The 14,497-nt window shown below is 40.3% G+C and overlaps 1 protein-coding gene across 1 annotated transcript; it reads right to left on the bottom strand.

The window, feature by feature from the left end:
* Positions 1-145: 145 nt before the first annotated feature.
* LOC138614235 (putative helicase mov-10-B.2) lies at positions 146-14,292 on the bottom strand. Its single transcript, XM_069687547.1, has 23 exons — positions 14,143-14,292; positions 13,958-14,060; positions 12,149-12,333; positions 11,480-11,582; positions 11,213-11,366; positions 10,834-11,077; positions 10,607-10,717; positions 10,217-10,397; positions 7,767-7,909; positions 7,344-7,514; positions 5,660-5,772; positions 5,308-5,504; positions 4,921-5,018; positions 4,679-4,776; positions 4,477-4,575; positions 4,229-4,331; positions 4,010-4,127; positions 3,574-3,765; positions 3,391-3,462; positions 3,059-3,184; positions 2,894-2,982; positions 2,658-2,782; positions 146-793 (listed from the first exon to the last, which is right to left on the bottom strand). Exons 1-23 carry the CDS (start codon positions 14,280-14,282, stop codon positions 765-767), a joined length of 2,994 nt encoding a protein of 997 aa, XP_069543648.1. The 5' UTR covers positions 14,283-14,292; the 3' UTR covers positions 146-764.
* Between the last annotated feature and the right edge of the window lie 205 nt (positions 14,293-14,497).

The following is a 14,497-nucleotide window of genomic DNA, read 5'->3' as shown; positions in this document are numbered from 1 at the left end:
TCCAAAACCCGAATAGTTCATTTTCATTTCATGTTTTATGTCATTATCTGGTTTAAAAAAAAATGCCTTAAAATGTTTTCAATTGGTGAATATGAATGACATGTATGGCGTAACACTGATTCAAAAATACACTGGATGCATCACATAGTTTTGTTCAATTTATCAACAAATAACCATTCGATTAGTTGATTCTAAAAGAGCAGACGTGGCTGTGTTCGGTCGAGTTAATTTCAAGAAATGTATATGACATTACATTTCATTTAGCTGACGCTTTTATCCAGAGCGACTTACAATAAAGCGCATTTCAACCACGAGGGTACAAAACCCAGAACAACAAGAATCGAGGAAATACAATTTCTTCAAGAAAGCCAAACTACAAAGTGCTAAAAGTATAAATCTATTTAAAATTGAAGATTCAAGTCATTGTCACCATGAGATGGTGTTCGCAGCCGTTTAAAAGGGAACTTTATGGCACTGCAGTTCACCGAGACAGACGTACACTAACTTCACTCGCTGAGCATAAATCTGCTTCTTCTATTGCTGACATTAAAGATGTACTTTGGTATGTTATTTTGTTGTTCTGTACCTTTTTAAAATGTAGGAAGGTACCGGTGAGCCCTTTTTTTTTTTTTTTTAGGAGACTTTCACAGTATTTGGTGAAACAATTTGCCCAACTATAATCATAATGAATCCCTTCGAGGGCTAACGATGGAGGTCCAGGCTCTCCTTCAGCTCGCGTCCTTCCTCCACTCGGGGCCCAGGTACTACTGAATGGTACTTTCTGCAGTCTCTACTGGTGTAAAAAGATAAACGGTGAGAACACAAAGTGGACAATTTCAGTATAAAGTTTTTAAAATATTGATTTAAGGCAGATGCGCATGAAAACTAAAAGTATTGCCTCATGGTTGTACGTCTCCATAAATCAAGTTAGTTGCAGTTTACATCCATGTCTGTCCAGACTGTGGGAATCAGATTTATTCCTTCAAAGTCTTCAAATACAGCGGGGTAAAATAACTATTGAACACATCACCATTTTTCTCCAGTAAATATATTTCCAAAGGTGCTATTGACATGACATGTTCACCAGATGTCGGTAACAAGCCAAGTAATCCGTACATACAACGAAACCAAAACAAATAAGTTCAGAAATGAAGTGTAATAAAGCCAAGACAACAGCTGAAATCTATGGGTAAATAGAAAGCAATCCGGCCCCTTTGTCAGTGCAAATTGATATCAGCTGGTTCAGTCCCAACTGAAGGCCTATAAAAGGTTATAAGGGTATAAAAGGTGTCTGCTCACCATGGTGTCACACAAGAAACATCTCATGATGGGTAAAAGCAAAGAGCTCTCTCAAGACCTTCGTAACCTTGTTGTTGCAAAACATACTGATGGCGTCGGTTACAGACGCATTTCTAAACTTCTGAATGTTCCAGTGAGCACCGTCGGGGTCCGTAATCCGGAAGTGGAAAGAACATCATTTCACTATAAACTGGCCACGACCAGGTGCTCCTCGCAATATTTCTGACAGAGGAGTGAAACGAATTATCAGAAGAGTTGTCCAGGAGCCAAGAGCCACTCGCGGAGAGCTTCAGAAAGACCTGGAATTAGCAGGTACAATTGTTTCAAAGAAAACAATAAGTAATGCCCTCGACCGCCGCGGCCTGTACGCACGCTCACCGCGCAGGACTCCATTGTTGAAGGAAAAGCATGTTGGAGCTCGTTTAAAGTTTGCTGCGCAACATTTGGACGAGCCTGTGAAATACTGGGAGAATGTAGTCTGGTCAGATGAGAGCAACATTGAACTCTTTGGATGCCATAACGCACACCACGTTTGGAGGACAGACGGCACTGCACATCACCCTAAAAACACCAGAACCGACGGTGAAGTTTGGAGGTGGGAACATCATGGTGTCGGGCTGCTCTTCAGCATACGGTACCGGCAAACTTCACATAACTGAAGGAAGGATGAATGGAAAAATTTACCGAGACATTCTTGATAAAAAAAAAAATTTAAAATCTGCTGCCATCTGCCAGGATGATGAAGATGAAACGAGGGCGGACATTTCAGCAAGACAATGATCCCAAACACGCAGCCAAGGAAACTCTCAATTGGTTTCAGAGAAAGAAAATAAAGCTGCTAGAATGGCCCGGCCAATCACCTGACTTGAATCCAACTGAAAATCTATGGAAAGAACTGAAGATCAGAGTTCATAGAAGAGGCCCACGGAACCTTTAAGATTTGAAGACTGTTTGTGTGGAAGAATCGGCCAAAATCACACCTGAGCAATGAATACGGCTAATTTCTCCATACAGGAGGCGTCTTGAAGCCGTCATCCCTGATATATCCCTGCCATTACCAACAAAGGCTTTTGTACAAACTATTAAATAAATATCAGTAAGCACGTTCAATACTTTTTCCCCTGTGTCATTTCACATTATTACACATAACTTCATTTCTGAATTTATCTGTTTTGGTTTTGTCGTATGTACGGATTACTTGGGTTGTTACCAACATCTGGTGAAAATTTCATGTCAATAGCACCTTTGGAAATATATTTACTGAAGAAAAATGGTGACGTGTTCAATACTTATTTTATATATATATATATACTTGCATATATACATACATACATATATATATTTGGTATATTTGTTACCTGAAGCTACAATCTGGATGAAGAGATGAGCTAATCTGGAGACAAATTCCTTTTCTTCCTCTTCCTCTTCATGAAGATAATTAATAAGAACAGAGTCTCTTTTATCGCTGCAGTGCCGGATGAAGCTGCAGACGAGCGGACAGAGAGACAAAAATGTTGAAGTTTACATGAACCGCTCTCTTGAATTTCAACGTTAACGTATGTATGCTGAAAGCGGAGGTCGCCGTGTGACATACCGGGCCCAGGTAGGAACTGTGTTCAACACTCTGCGGTTTCCCACCACAATCAGCAGGGCTTTGGCTCGAGTCATAGCCACATTGATTCTCTGGACAAGAAAACAGTGCGTTACAATAATGTGTAAACAACCAGAGTGAGTTTGCATGTTATTATGTATTGTTTACCTTATCATCCCTGACGAAGCCCAGTTCAAACTTTTTGTCGAGCTCTAGGAAATTGGGGCTGCTCCGAACTGTAGACACGATGATCACTGTCCTCTCCTGGCCTTGAAACTCCTCCACTGAACCAACCTGAGACACACACACACACACACACACACACACACACACACACACACACACACACACACACACACACACACACACACACACACACACACACACACACACACACACACACACACACACACACACACACGTATATATTGTTTATTCAGGACATATTGGCTACTCCGCGCTTCTTATGTTTTTTTAGTTTCAATTTCTAGTTACTGTACCTTCAGGTCATCCATGTCCTTAATTTTGAGATCTTTCCCAACTTTTTCCAGGAACTTGCGGATTTTCGCCACCTATGTGACACCCAGAAAAAAAAAAAGACAGCTGCAGCTTTTAACTTACACAGAATTAGATAATTAGACGTGACCATTTGAATTCAGTGTTCGATGGGAGTAAATTCAGACCTGCTTCTTGTAGGGGGCGATGATGCCTATGTCTCTGGCTGCGACGGTAGGCTGGCCCCTCTGGCCTTTTGTCTGCAGCAGATCCTCCACGTACTTTATGAGCACCTCCACTTCTGCAATGTTGAAGAATGAAGGACTACTGCCCTCACGCTGAGCAACACCGGTCACATCATGAAAGATTACAGGGAAGCCCTGGAAGATACACATGAAATGTTGGTTTTTTTTTAAACAATGTTGGTCAAATTACAGTTCAAAATTTAAACCAAAAGAGAGTCAGTTACAGGGCTGTTCTTCAGGCTCCTCATTAAATGATAGGTTTTTCTTGTTTGTGTTGCAGCACCAGTTGGTCTGCATGTCAGTTTTCTCAGTGTAAATGAACTGTTTCTGTTCACACATGAACTGTGCGCTATATCTGTGCTAAATGAAGACTAATTACCTCTTTTTTGAGGCCTTCCCATTTGCAGTAGCAGTTGCGTGAATCTTCATTTGCGCAAACCTGCAGCTCTCCGTCATAGAAGAGCTCATTGGGAATCTTCAGAATGTCAGGATGGGACCTGAAAATAAAGAAAGGAAAATGAATTAGATGGTGCATTTTGGTAAATGAAGTACATGTTTTCTGCCAATGCACAATCTAAAACCGTCTCCTCTGCCACACCTGTAGTTGCGTCGCAGTTTGGTGACGAAGCAGTTGTTGTACACGCCGTCCTTCTTTTGGTACGGAGAGCAATCTTTCATCAAGCGCTCCAAGAGAGACACTCCTGCGGACAGCACGGACTTTTAACCAGTGAAACGGCAGCATACAAAGTGAGACTGCGTTTGTAAATTAAAGTCCTGCACATCTTTCCTTTACTACAGTGAAGTTATGCTAAGAACATGAGTGTGTGTGAGTGCGTCTGTACTTACCCATGCCGTATTTGATCGCAAAAGGAGATCTGACAATGGGTCCGAGCTGCTTGGGGTCTCCGGCTAGAACAACCTGACCAGACTTTGCGTCGAGCAACCCTTTGTACCACAGATAACAAAAATCAGCCATCGCGCAACGCAAGTTCAGTACAAAAACAGATGACACTTCTGTTTTGGTTTTTTTTGTTGTTGTTTTTTTTACCTGCCAATGGGATTAAACATTCGGTCTCCTCGGGGTGTCCAGCCTCGTCCACAAACACATGAGTGTAATATCCTGGATGAATGTTTTTTGTGATCAACCTGCAGAGATCAAAAGTACGGTAGCAAATCCAAATCCCTCAAGTTCATCTATTGTGTTGACTGTTAGTCATTTGGATGACAGAGAGCATGAACAGGATGTAATTAATGTAGTATGCGATGTCATGCAGGTGAGTCATTCGCTACCTTCCAGCAGTAAACAGGGTGGTAACCATGATCTTATACTGCATCAGCGTCTCTCTCGAAGGAAAAATGAATTCCTCCTCTTCCAAGTTAGAGTGTGCCTGTAAAGTGCCACAATGTTCAATGTACATAAACAACAGAATCAAAGATACAAAGCACCGGGAAGCGGCCTTACTGCAGCAAGACAGCAAAGTGTTCTGATTGATGTGTCGATACTGCGAATGCATCGTGAAATCCACTAGAGGGCAGATTGTGATGTTTGTGAAGATTGTGTGTGATTTAATGTCACGAACAATAATAAGTGGAACGATAGCGAGGGAGGTACTTTCTGGGTGAGAGATCTGCTTCACTTTGCAATGAGTTGGAATACAAGAAGCAACCGGCACTGACCGTTAGTTGTTCGGGGACAAGTTTCGGGTCAGAGCATTTGGCGTACATGCGGTACACTTTGTGCTTGTCCACATTCTCCAGGATCTTGCTGCAGAGCAGATCAGTGGCGCTGTTGGTGTGAGCGCAAGCCAGAATATGGCAGGAGGTCTGGGATTTCTCTATCTGCGTGATGGCCTCTACCAGAGTCATAGTTTTGCCTGAACAGACCAAGAAACATCCAAATAAAGTCAAGTGAATAGAATTTCTTGATTTGTGAGCAGTTTGGTAGGATAAAAAGTCAAACCTAAATTACTTAAACAGTAAAACTTTTAAAAGGCCCGTGGAAGAAGTAATATGATGGAACTTGACGCACCTGTTCCTGGTGGACCGAACACCAGGTAAGGGGCAGGCCTGGATGTGCCAGCTACAATGTGTCGCACTGCTTGGTACTGCTCACGGTTTGTCTCCAGCTGTGGGTTGAACAGGCTATCCAAAGAAAGAGAGAGGATCATGACGATGACGGAGCTGAATCACAAGTAGAAATGTTTACACGTAGAAAAACACTGAGGCTGTTCACTTTTGACATGAATATGTTTCCTAGGTGATCAGATCGCACATGGTCAGCTAGTGTGCTGTTGTGGATTTTCCTCCATCGTATTTTTGGTGAGAAATGAAATAAAAGGTTCCGACACCAGGTGTCTTTATCGTTTTTTACTCTTTGCAAAGAGGTATCACAGTCACATAGAGTACTTCGGCAGTCTGGAGAGCATAATCAATACAATAATTGTACGCTGTTCTCAGTACAACAGTCCTGAGTTTGTTTTTCACTCTTGTTTTCCCAAGGGTTACCGTCAGGTTGCATTAGGTACGCCTTGACCAGCACTCACAAAAACGTGTGTAACTCTACTACTACTACTACTACTACTACTACTACTACTACTACTCTACTAATTGTGAAGGTTATAGCTTCTCCCTGCCGTGTGTACGTTGTGGTGCTGCACACTGTTCACAGAAAGCAGAAGAGGTTTACCTGCAGAAGTCGCAGTAATAAAGCAGCTGTTTAGTGATTACACAAATAAACTGTAAGTGACGCTTGCTTTACCAAGGCTTCCTCTGGTTGTCGTTTTCTTTATTTTTTATCTCCGACACACATCAGACCCACAGCTGTGTAAGAGCCGCCTGTTGTTAAATGTGGGTCTCTTCGACTCATCCCCTGCGTTTCTGAACGTGTTCACGTGTTTATTTACTTGTATATTTAGGAGATGTCTGTGTAAATTTGCTTATAGAGCGGGGAAGATCATTTGAGAGGTCTCGTGAGGTCGTGGTCACTCAAGGTGCATGTGGAGACACATGGTCACCAGTTGTTGCTATCGTACTTATTAGAGTTGTCCACTTATGATCGGACCACTCTTACTGACTAAAGCATCGGTTTTGGCTGGCTTTATCCAAAGCATTAGTGTGACATGTAAATATTTTTGTCACTCAGCTTTTATCAAACATTAAATAATAAGGCCGCAAGCAGTATTTCTTATCATTACTATGGAAATCCTCATTTCCCTCTGCATTTGTATTTCATTCAGCAAAAGCTCTTTGAAGCCACACCCTTTTCACGCCATCTTAAATCTGGAACTTGCTTCTTCGCTGTGACCTTAGGCAAATGTCCTCGGGATCATTTGGAGATATTGTTAACTTTTTTTTTTTTTTTTTTTTTTTTTACCAAATTGTTGTACTGGCATGGATTTTGAGCATTTATCTTTTTCTTTTTTCATTTCAGATCAGCCTCCCGACATGAGTTGGATCAATCAATCAACTTTCTTGATGGTCAGATCCACGAGACGCTGTTGAGATTTGGGATTTGTGTGTGTCGGCTTTGCAACCAACCTACAGAGAACTTTATGTGTATCTTTGGAGAACCACAATTCCAGCCTAAGATGACCAGTGTCATAAGTGTCGAACTGTCTAACATTGTGTCATATGTAGAGGAAGGGATACTACAGACATGCTAGTTAACACATGGACTGTATATAAAGAAACTTCAATCCACTCGTGTGCCTAACCTGAGGTTGGGAAGCCCAGTTTTCTGATAGGAGGACGGGTCTGCATCAGGAAACAACACCTTTTCCAGGTTGTGTTGCGTTGCCTGGTCTGCTGCTCTGTGCTTAAGTTTCAGATTCAGCCGGTTAAAAGAGAACTCGACATGGAAGTGTGTGCCTTCAGGGCACTGGAACCTGCAGAGAAATTCAGAAAAACAGTTTAAATTTAGATATCGAAAGTCACTAATATGTCTGTTAACAGTTCACGAGGGACTGCAGATGGAAATTTAGCTAGTAGCTAAATCTGGTACAGAGCATCTCCTCTCTTTTTGTGATTCATGTTTTTTGTACATGGTCCCTACCATAAAATAAACCTAAACTTAAACCATCAAATCAGTATTTCATTGACTTTTGTTGTTGTTTGTCACTGTGATGCCTTGATCTTACTTTGATATGAAGTTCAGTTTGACACTGTCCCGCTGCACGCTGTGGACGCAGCCGTGGTACTTCACCCCTCTTACTCCAACGGGATACACGATCAGGTTGTCTCCTCGTATCAGGGATGGCCGGTTCTCAGACAGACCAGGTAACTGGTAGGTGAACAAGAGTGAAAATAATTACAAAAATTCATTTTATGTCAGTGAATATGCAGGAGAATATGAGGGGAGAACACCTGTTGCGTGTGAACAACGTGCAACACTGTGGCTCCTGTTGGCTCCAGCAGACCATGCCTATATGCATTGAGTTTCTGTGATTGGCTGATTAGAGATTAGTTTCGATGAGCAGTTAAACAGTTACACCTATTGAAGTGGCCAGTGTGTGTATGTTGTTTATTTTTTATATTGTTGAGAGACCTAACTGAAGAACGTCTTGAGCCTGAAATGTATTTACATACGGGAATTGACCTTTAATAAGGGAGCTGTTAATTATACAATAAGAGGCGATCAGAAAAGGAACATTGCAAAAACTAGATGTGCACGTCAACTAAACTCTCCTTCACTTTGCTGACAGTTACACTTTGTGCTGCAGCTCAATGGCCCAGGAAGTAACACTTTATCAGGGTTATCTTCAAGATGGAAAAAGAATGTAGGAGGCACTTCTGACTACCGCATCGTCCTGTGGTAGCCCCTCTCGCCCCACACTCTGGAGTTATTGTGGTAACGACTTGTACCTCCAAAAATTACACAATACTCTTTTCCCTCAGTTTCTTGACTTGCTTGAGGTTGTAACTGGCCGAAGGTCTGACCTCTGTGGCAGTTACAGTTCCTCTTCTGGCATTGATTAAACCCCAAAAAAACAGACCCGACTATTAAAATGACACATTTAGAAGTCTTTTCTAAGAAAAAAAAACCCTTAATGCCTGAGAGTGTTTTTTTGTGAAATTCTGCACCTTTGCCTTCAGTCAATACGTGCAGATCTATGAATATGCAAAACACCAAATGGACAAGTTAACAAGGTTGAAAACTTGATATTTACTGGAGAAGGTCTTTAATCAGAAATAGCTCAACTTCTGTTTTTTTTTTTACTTCGTTTGCCAGAAAATGTATGCATCATGTGCTTACTTTGCAAGATTGTTCAGAGGTCACACCTTGACCTTTAAACACCAAAATCGACTCAGTTTATCTTTGAGCCCAAGTAAACGTTTGGCCCAAATTTAAACAAATTCCCTCATGACGTTCCTGACATATCATGTTCATGAGAATGGGACAGCTGTCACCAGTGTGGAGGGGTAATAATAATGTTTACCCTTTTTAGCACTTTGAACAACCAGAGGAAATTTAAAGAAACAGTTTGAGGAGTAGCGGGCAGACCGATGTGATAGGCTATTCCAAAAATAACGAGGGATGAGTCACAATTTTTGAATCATCGAATAATCTTTAAAATATACAAAATCGACTTGTGTATACAACCCTTCCTTATTTCCCCTGTGTTTTTTCCCCCCGGCACCTGGTTGTTATGTGTTACTCCAGAAGGCGGCAGTAATACACCTAAAAGATGTCTGCAGCCGCCATTAAACGACATGAAGAGAAGAAGAACAAGTTGCTAGCAAGCACTGGAGCTTTGCCAGGTAAAACTGTGTAGCGCTGTGAGATCAGATGTGAAGTTGCAAACAGGAGACACATGCAAAGACGACTATAGCTGTCAAAAGGTTCTGGGTGGAACTTCAAAAAAATATATGAAGATGAGATTTAGTGCAAACTCTGCAGTTAAAGCTAGCACTTAAGCCGACTACAGCTATGCACAGTTGTTTGAGTGAATCTCAGTCCATCCAATGACAAAAATGATCAATAATCAATGGCCACACGAAGAAATTTGATGTTGGCCTCCAGAGAAAAGAAAATAGCCCTTATTTTAAAGATGAAGTGAAAGTCTTGCTTCTCATTAGTTTTGTCAAAGGCGAAGGTTTTAGAAGGTGGATGGCATTTGTTAAGCTCTAGTTTACAGCACAAGTAAGTCTCTCCTTCTCTTGATGTGTGTGTGTGTGTGTGTGTGTGTGTGTGTGTGTGTGTGTGTGTGTGTGTGTGTGTGTGTGTGTGTGTGTGTGTGTGTGTGTGTGTGTGTGTGTGTCAGTTCAGAGCAATTCGAAAAGTATTTTTGCTTGAAAAGCCCTAAAAATAATCTGTTAAACTTCAATAACTTTCTGTTTTATTCATGCACTTTGCAATCAGAGCATATTAAACCAGCAGTCACATGCTCACTAATGATTGCCTTATACTGGATGAGTAATTCTACTACTGTAGTGTACTGTACTATTCACTGCCGATTGTCTGTTCTATTTGTCTCTTTCTACCAGGCATGGCGGATACCCTTGAGGTGAGTACAGAATCTAGTTGGTGCTACTTACAATTGTAAAATGTAACTATACAAGTTAATGGATGAGAGTCAAACTTATTTACCTCCAGAACATGAAGTTTCTTGTTGACCGGATCTGTCCTCATAACAGCGTAGTCCGCTTCATCGTTGGGGATGTTGTATCTCCTGATGTCCACATGCATCTGAAGCTCCTCCAGATACAGCAGCAGATGGAGCTTCTCAGTGTAGTTCTCCCAGCTCAAGGGACTCTCCAGCATGGCCCTTCTAAACAGACCATGTGAAAAGTGCATGGTCGCGTTTACTGCATGTTATAGCACTGAAGCTCGGCTGTTTTATATCATTTGTGTTTGTTTCCGTCCAGTGCTTTCTCTCACTACACAATGGCTACATTTACATGATATTGATGAAGTTGATGTTTTTTAAGAGTCATTCCTACAATATTGTGCTTTGACCATAAATTGAAGTGAATTTACCTTTTATCGTTGTGGAGAGGAGGCTGCTTCAGTGATTTGATAAACTGGTTCATGTCTGCTGGTATTTTATACTCTTTAAGCCACACAGTTTGCTGCATCATTATTAATTGCCTGGGAGGAGAAGACCTAATAAAAAACGTTGGATCTATCACTATAAGGCAACATGAGGCATACAGCGTTTAATGTTTTACTGTACATATTTAAGTGAGTTGAGTAAATGGTGTTACCTTTTGGGTCGCTGCCAATCAATGATCTTGTAATGAGATTCTACATTTCGGGCACGGAGGGAGCGAGGTTTGTAGGGGGCTACACTTCTCAGCTCCCGTCCTAAAGAAGTTTGAACCTGAGCCTCAATAAAGCGCACAATGTAGAAAGCCGGCTGCTGCACTGGTTTGAAGGCAAACGCTAGTGTCTCAATATAAACTCCAACCTCACCGCAGAGGAAGTGAACCTGGATTTCATAGCTGTCGCCTAGAAACAGAACACAACAGGAAATGATGTTATATCATAAAGCATTCATAGTGGTTTGTTGTGGCCATAATTCTCTCTCAAATGTGGACTCGTGAATTCAAATGACGGTCAACTTGTTTGTGATATTTGCATCACCTGGTTTTAGTGACAGAGGTTTGGATTTGGTCAACTTGTGCTTATCCGACAGAGTGAAGGGTCCGCGCGTCTGCAGTGGAGTGTACTCGGTGAAGTGCACAAGTTCTGCTCCAATGTTTTTCACCTTCAGCTTTAACACATGCCTCTGAAATAACTCAAAACAAAATGAATGTATGCAGTAGTGCTTCACGTTTGTAAAATGATTTAACATGGTTTTGAATGTTTCGGCAGATGACAAAAAGGGCTGCGATTTCAAAGCATAAATACCTGATCTGTGTCTTCTCCACACAAGTCCCACACAAGTTTTCCATCCTCAAACGGATAGTCGGAGGTGATCCTGATACCACATTGGTCAGAGATCAACTGAGACCTGTGGGTGCAAAAAAAAAAAGATGATGATGCACTTTAAGAGCAGCAGAGTAATGTGCAACTCAAGATACAGATGGACAAACGGACAGACACATAGAAAGGCCTGTTGTGAGTGCAAGTACAGTGACGGAAGTTAACATCGTTGTCTAATTCAGAACTTTGTGTATGACTGTAGTCATATTAGTTTCTGTAGTTACTTACTTACAACTCTATCCACACTCTTTCTTGAGATGTTTTTGATTTTCGCAACACCACACAAGTTAAATTAGCTTCTGTAAGTCTCGTTTTATCAGATGACCTTCGTTTGATTGTAACGTTTCACATTACTTTTACTTATCATCTTTAAATCAAAAACGCATTCCAGTTTTTTAAACAATTTGAATTAAAAAAAAATCAGCAGATGTGTTGGACTCTTGAGGATTGTAGTGTAGAAATAAATAGAAGAACCACCTTGTATGTGTCAACATTTAAAAAATAAAAAAAATCTGACTCGTATTTACAAGCAGAAGTAAAAAAAATTTTTTTTTTAAAAACACCCCCACAGAGATGAGGAGTCTGTCCTGTTACCTGTCTGTCTTGAGTTTTTCAATTAGACGCCCGGCCAGTTTTCTCAGGTTTTTGTTGTCCATCTCTTCCTCATCTGCTGAGCAGTTGAAGTCCTGCGCTGCCACAGGGGTGGCCGCTGTGTTCTGGACAGGCTGAGGCTGACGAGTCCTGTGTGTACGCCACTGGTCCAGAGGAACAGAGCTGACCTGTGCAGATTATCACTTCATGTAGATTTAATTTTTTTTAACGAGACATTCACTGTCATTTGCTATAAAAGGTTTCCTTAATAATTATCCTTAAAAACACATAAGAACAAGCTTCGTCTTAAAATATTCAAAGGCATAAATTTCAAGGGGGTTTGAGTCAAAACACCGAGATGACACACTGCTGCCGATGGTTTCAAATATTAGATCTCAGGAAATGTTTTCTTATGGTTAGCCACAAAAAAAAAAAAAAAAAAAAAAAGCTGCTGTCATTCATCTTAACAATTAATAGCATAACTTTTCAAACCCAACATGTCATTTAGAACATGCGTGTTATTCTTACTGGGTTAAATAATATCATAAATTATTTATCTTTTTGAAAATGCTGGGAAAAAAACCAAACCCTGCAGTCAGCATTTTTTTTCACATGAATGATGCAACAATGTTTGAGTTTGTAACAACAGCTGAATCACAGTGAACACAGGAAAACTCTCTGGTCGGTCTATTTGTTTAAAAAATAAAAAGTTTACGGTTTGAGGAAACAGACTTCACACATTATAGACAGAATAGACTTTGTTAACTATCCCCTTCTCTCTACAAAACTAAAATGAGAACAAGGTGTCTTCTCTCAGTGACGAATTGTAGCAAGAGCTGTTTGCCATAAACATATCTCAGTGACTGAGATAAGTCACATCAGGACACCTGGACGATCCTAACCCCCAAGGTTACGACAGACCATTTAACATAATTTCACAATCGCATTTATATTTCTTATTTTCTTATTCATGCTGAAGATAAAATTCCATGACCTGAAGGAAGGAAGGGTTCATATAGAAAACAAATAAGTCAGTGTACTGTTTGACCTCATTTGTGACAAGCTATACATTTTACTTTGTACCTTTTAATCTGTAAATTTGCATTTATGTACAATTTAGGGAATAAAATAAAAAGACGTGTGACACAAAAAAGTGTGTGGTAACATGCCATGCAATAAATGTTTCTACAATAGAATACACATGAATTATTACGGCTCTATTTAAGTACAAAAGTCATACAAAAAAATTACAAAAATCCGAAATGAAGATAATATTTATGAAATAATTCATATCAATGTTCCTGGATTTAAAAAAACAAAAAAACAAAAACGAATAGATGTTTAACTGGATAAATGCTGTTAATAATAATAAAAAAAATGTTTTAATTTTTTTTATAAGATATTAGATAAGAGCCAGACCTGTTTCCGTAGAAAATTATCAATAAAACAATGATAGTGTGAAACATATTGGATGTCATGTCCATTTGAAAGATAAATTAAATTAAATTGTTACTGAGGATAGAAATGTAGAAATAAAGTGACTTCAAATGATGTGAGAAACGTTTTTTAGAATCTAAAATATATAATCGCATTAGAATAACTGAAAAAAAAATACATGCTCTAAGTAGTAGCTATATCTCAAACAGTTCACTAACTTTGATGTTTCTGTGCGGTTTTAGTGGGACTTGACAGATGTTTCATATGTTTGGTGACATGTTTGCTAATTTTGTTTTTACCATTACAATAACAAGTGTTACAATAGACAACCCAAACTCCGCCAACCGGCCTGCTATGAAATGCAGAAGTACATACCGCGGAGTTGATGCGTATAGTGTTTCTTCTTCTTGTTATTTTGTTAAAATATTGCAGCGCATAAAGGACCGAACTGAAGCTCGGATATCTGGTTCCATCGTTCCTAAAAGAAACGCAAAAAAAAACCCCATTTCAATTCGGATGCATTTCTGAAACATAAAGAGCTCTTGTGGCGAAGTACCCACCTGGTCCTGAACTCTGAGATGTAAATATCTGTTATTGATTGAATCGTGTAGGTGCTGGATGCTCTCTTGGTGTCTCTCAAAAAATCGAAGAATTCAAGTCCAAGTTGGCAGCGTGTGTGTAAACTTTCTTTTTCAACCATGATAAATAAGCCTATTATTTATCCCAAAAAAAAAAATCGTCCGGGCTGCGCGTCTGAATACGGATACAACGCTCATCAACACTGGATGTGTTCTATGAGGAAATCCCCAAGACGACTGACCGCTTTCAATTCCGGAGCAGCTCACATGGGCGGTTGCTCTAGTTTATGAAGTACAGCTGCAGTAACAAATCGAGGAGATTAGGCACACCCACGAA

This window comes from Brachyistius frenatus, unplaced genomic scaffold (assembly GCF_029030835.1).
Source record: "Brachyistius frenatus isolate BFR_SWC_R1_liver_20210118 unplaced genomic scaffold, ASM2903083v1 Contig_6, whole genome shotgun sequence".
Lineage (NCBI taxonomy): Eukaryota > Metazoa > Chordata > Actinopteri > Embiotocidae > Brachyistius > Brachyistius frenatus.
The sequence above is the reverse complement of the archived record's forward strand: the minus strand, read 5'-3'. Positions and strand labels throughout refer to the sequence as shown.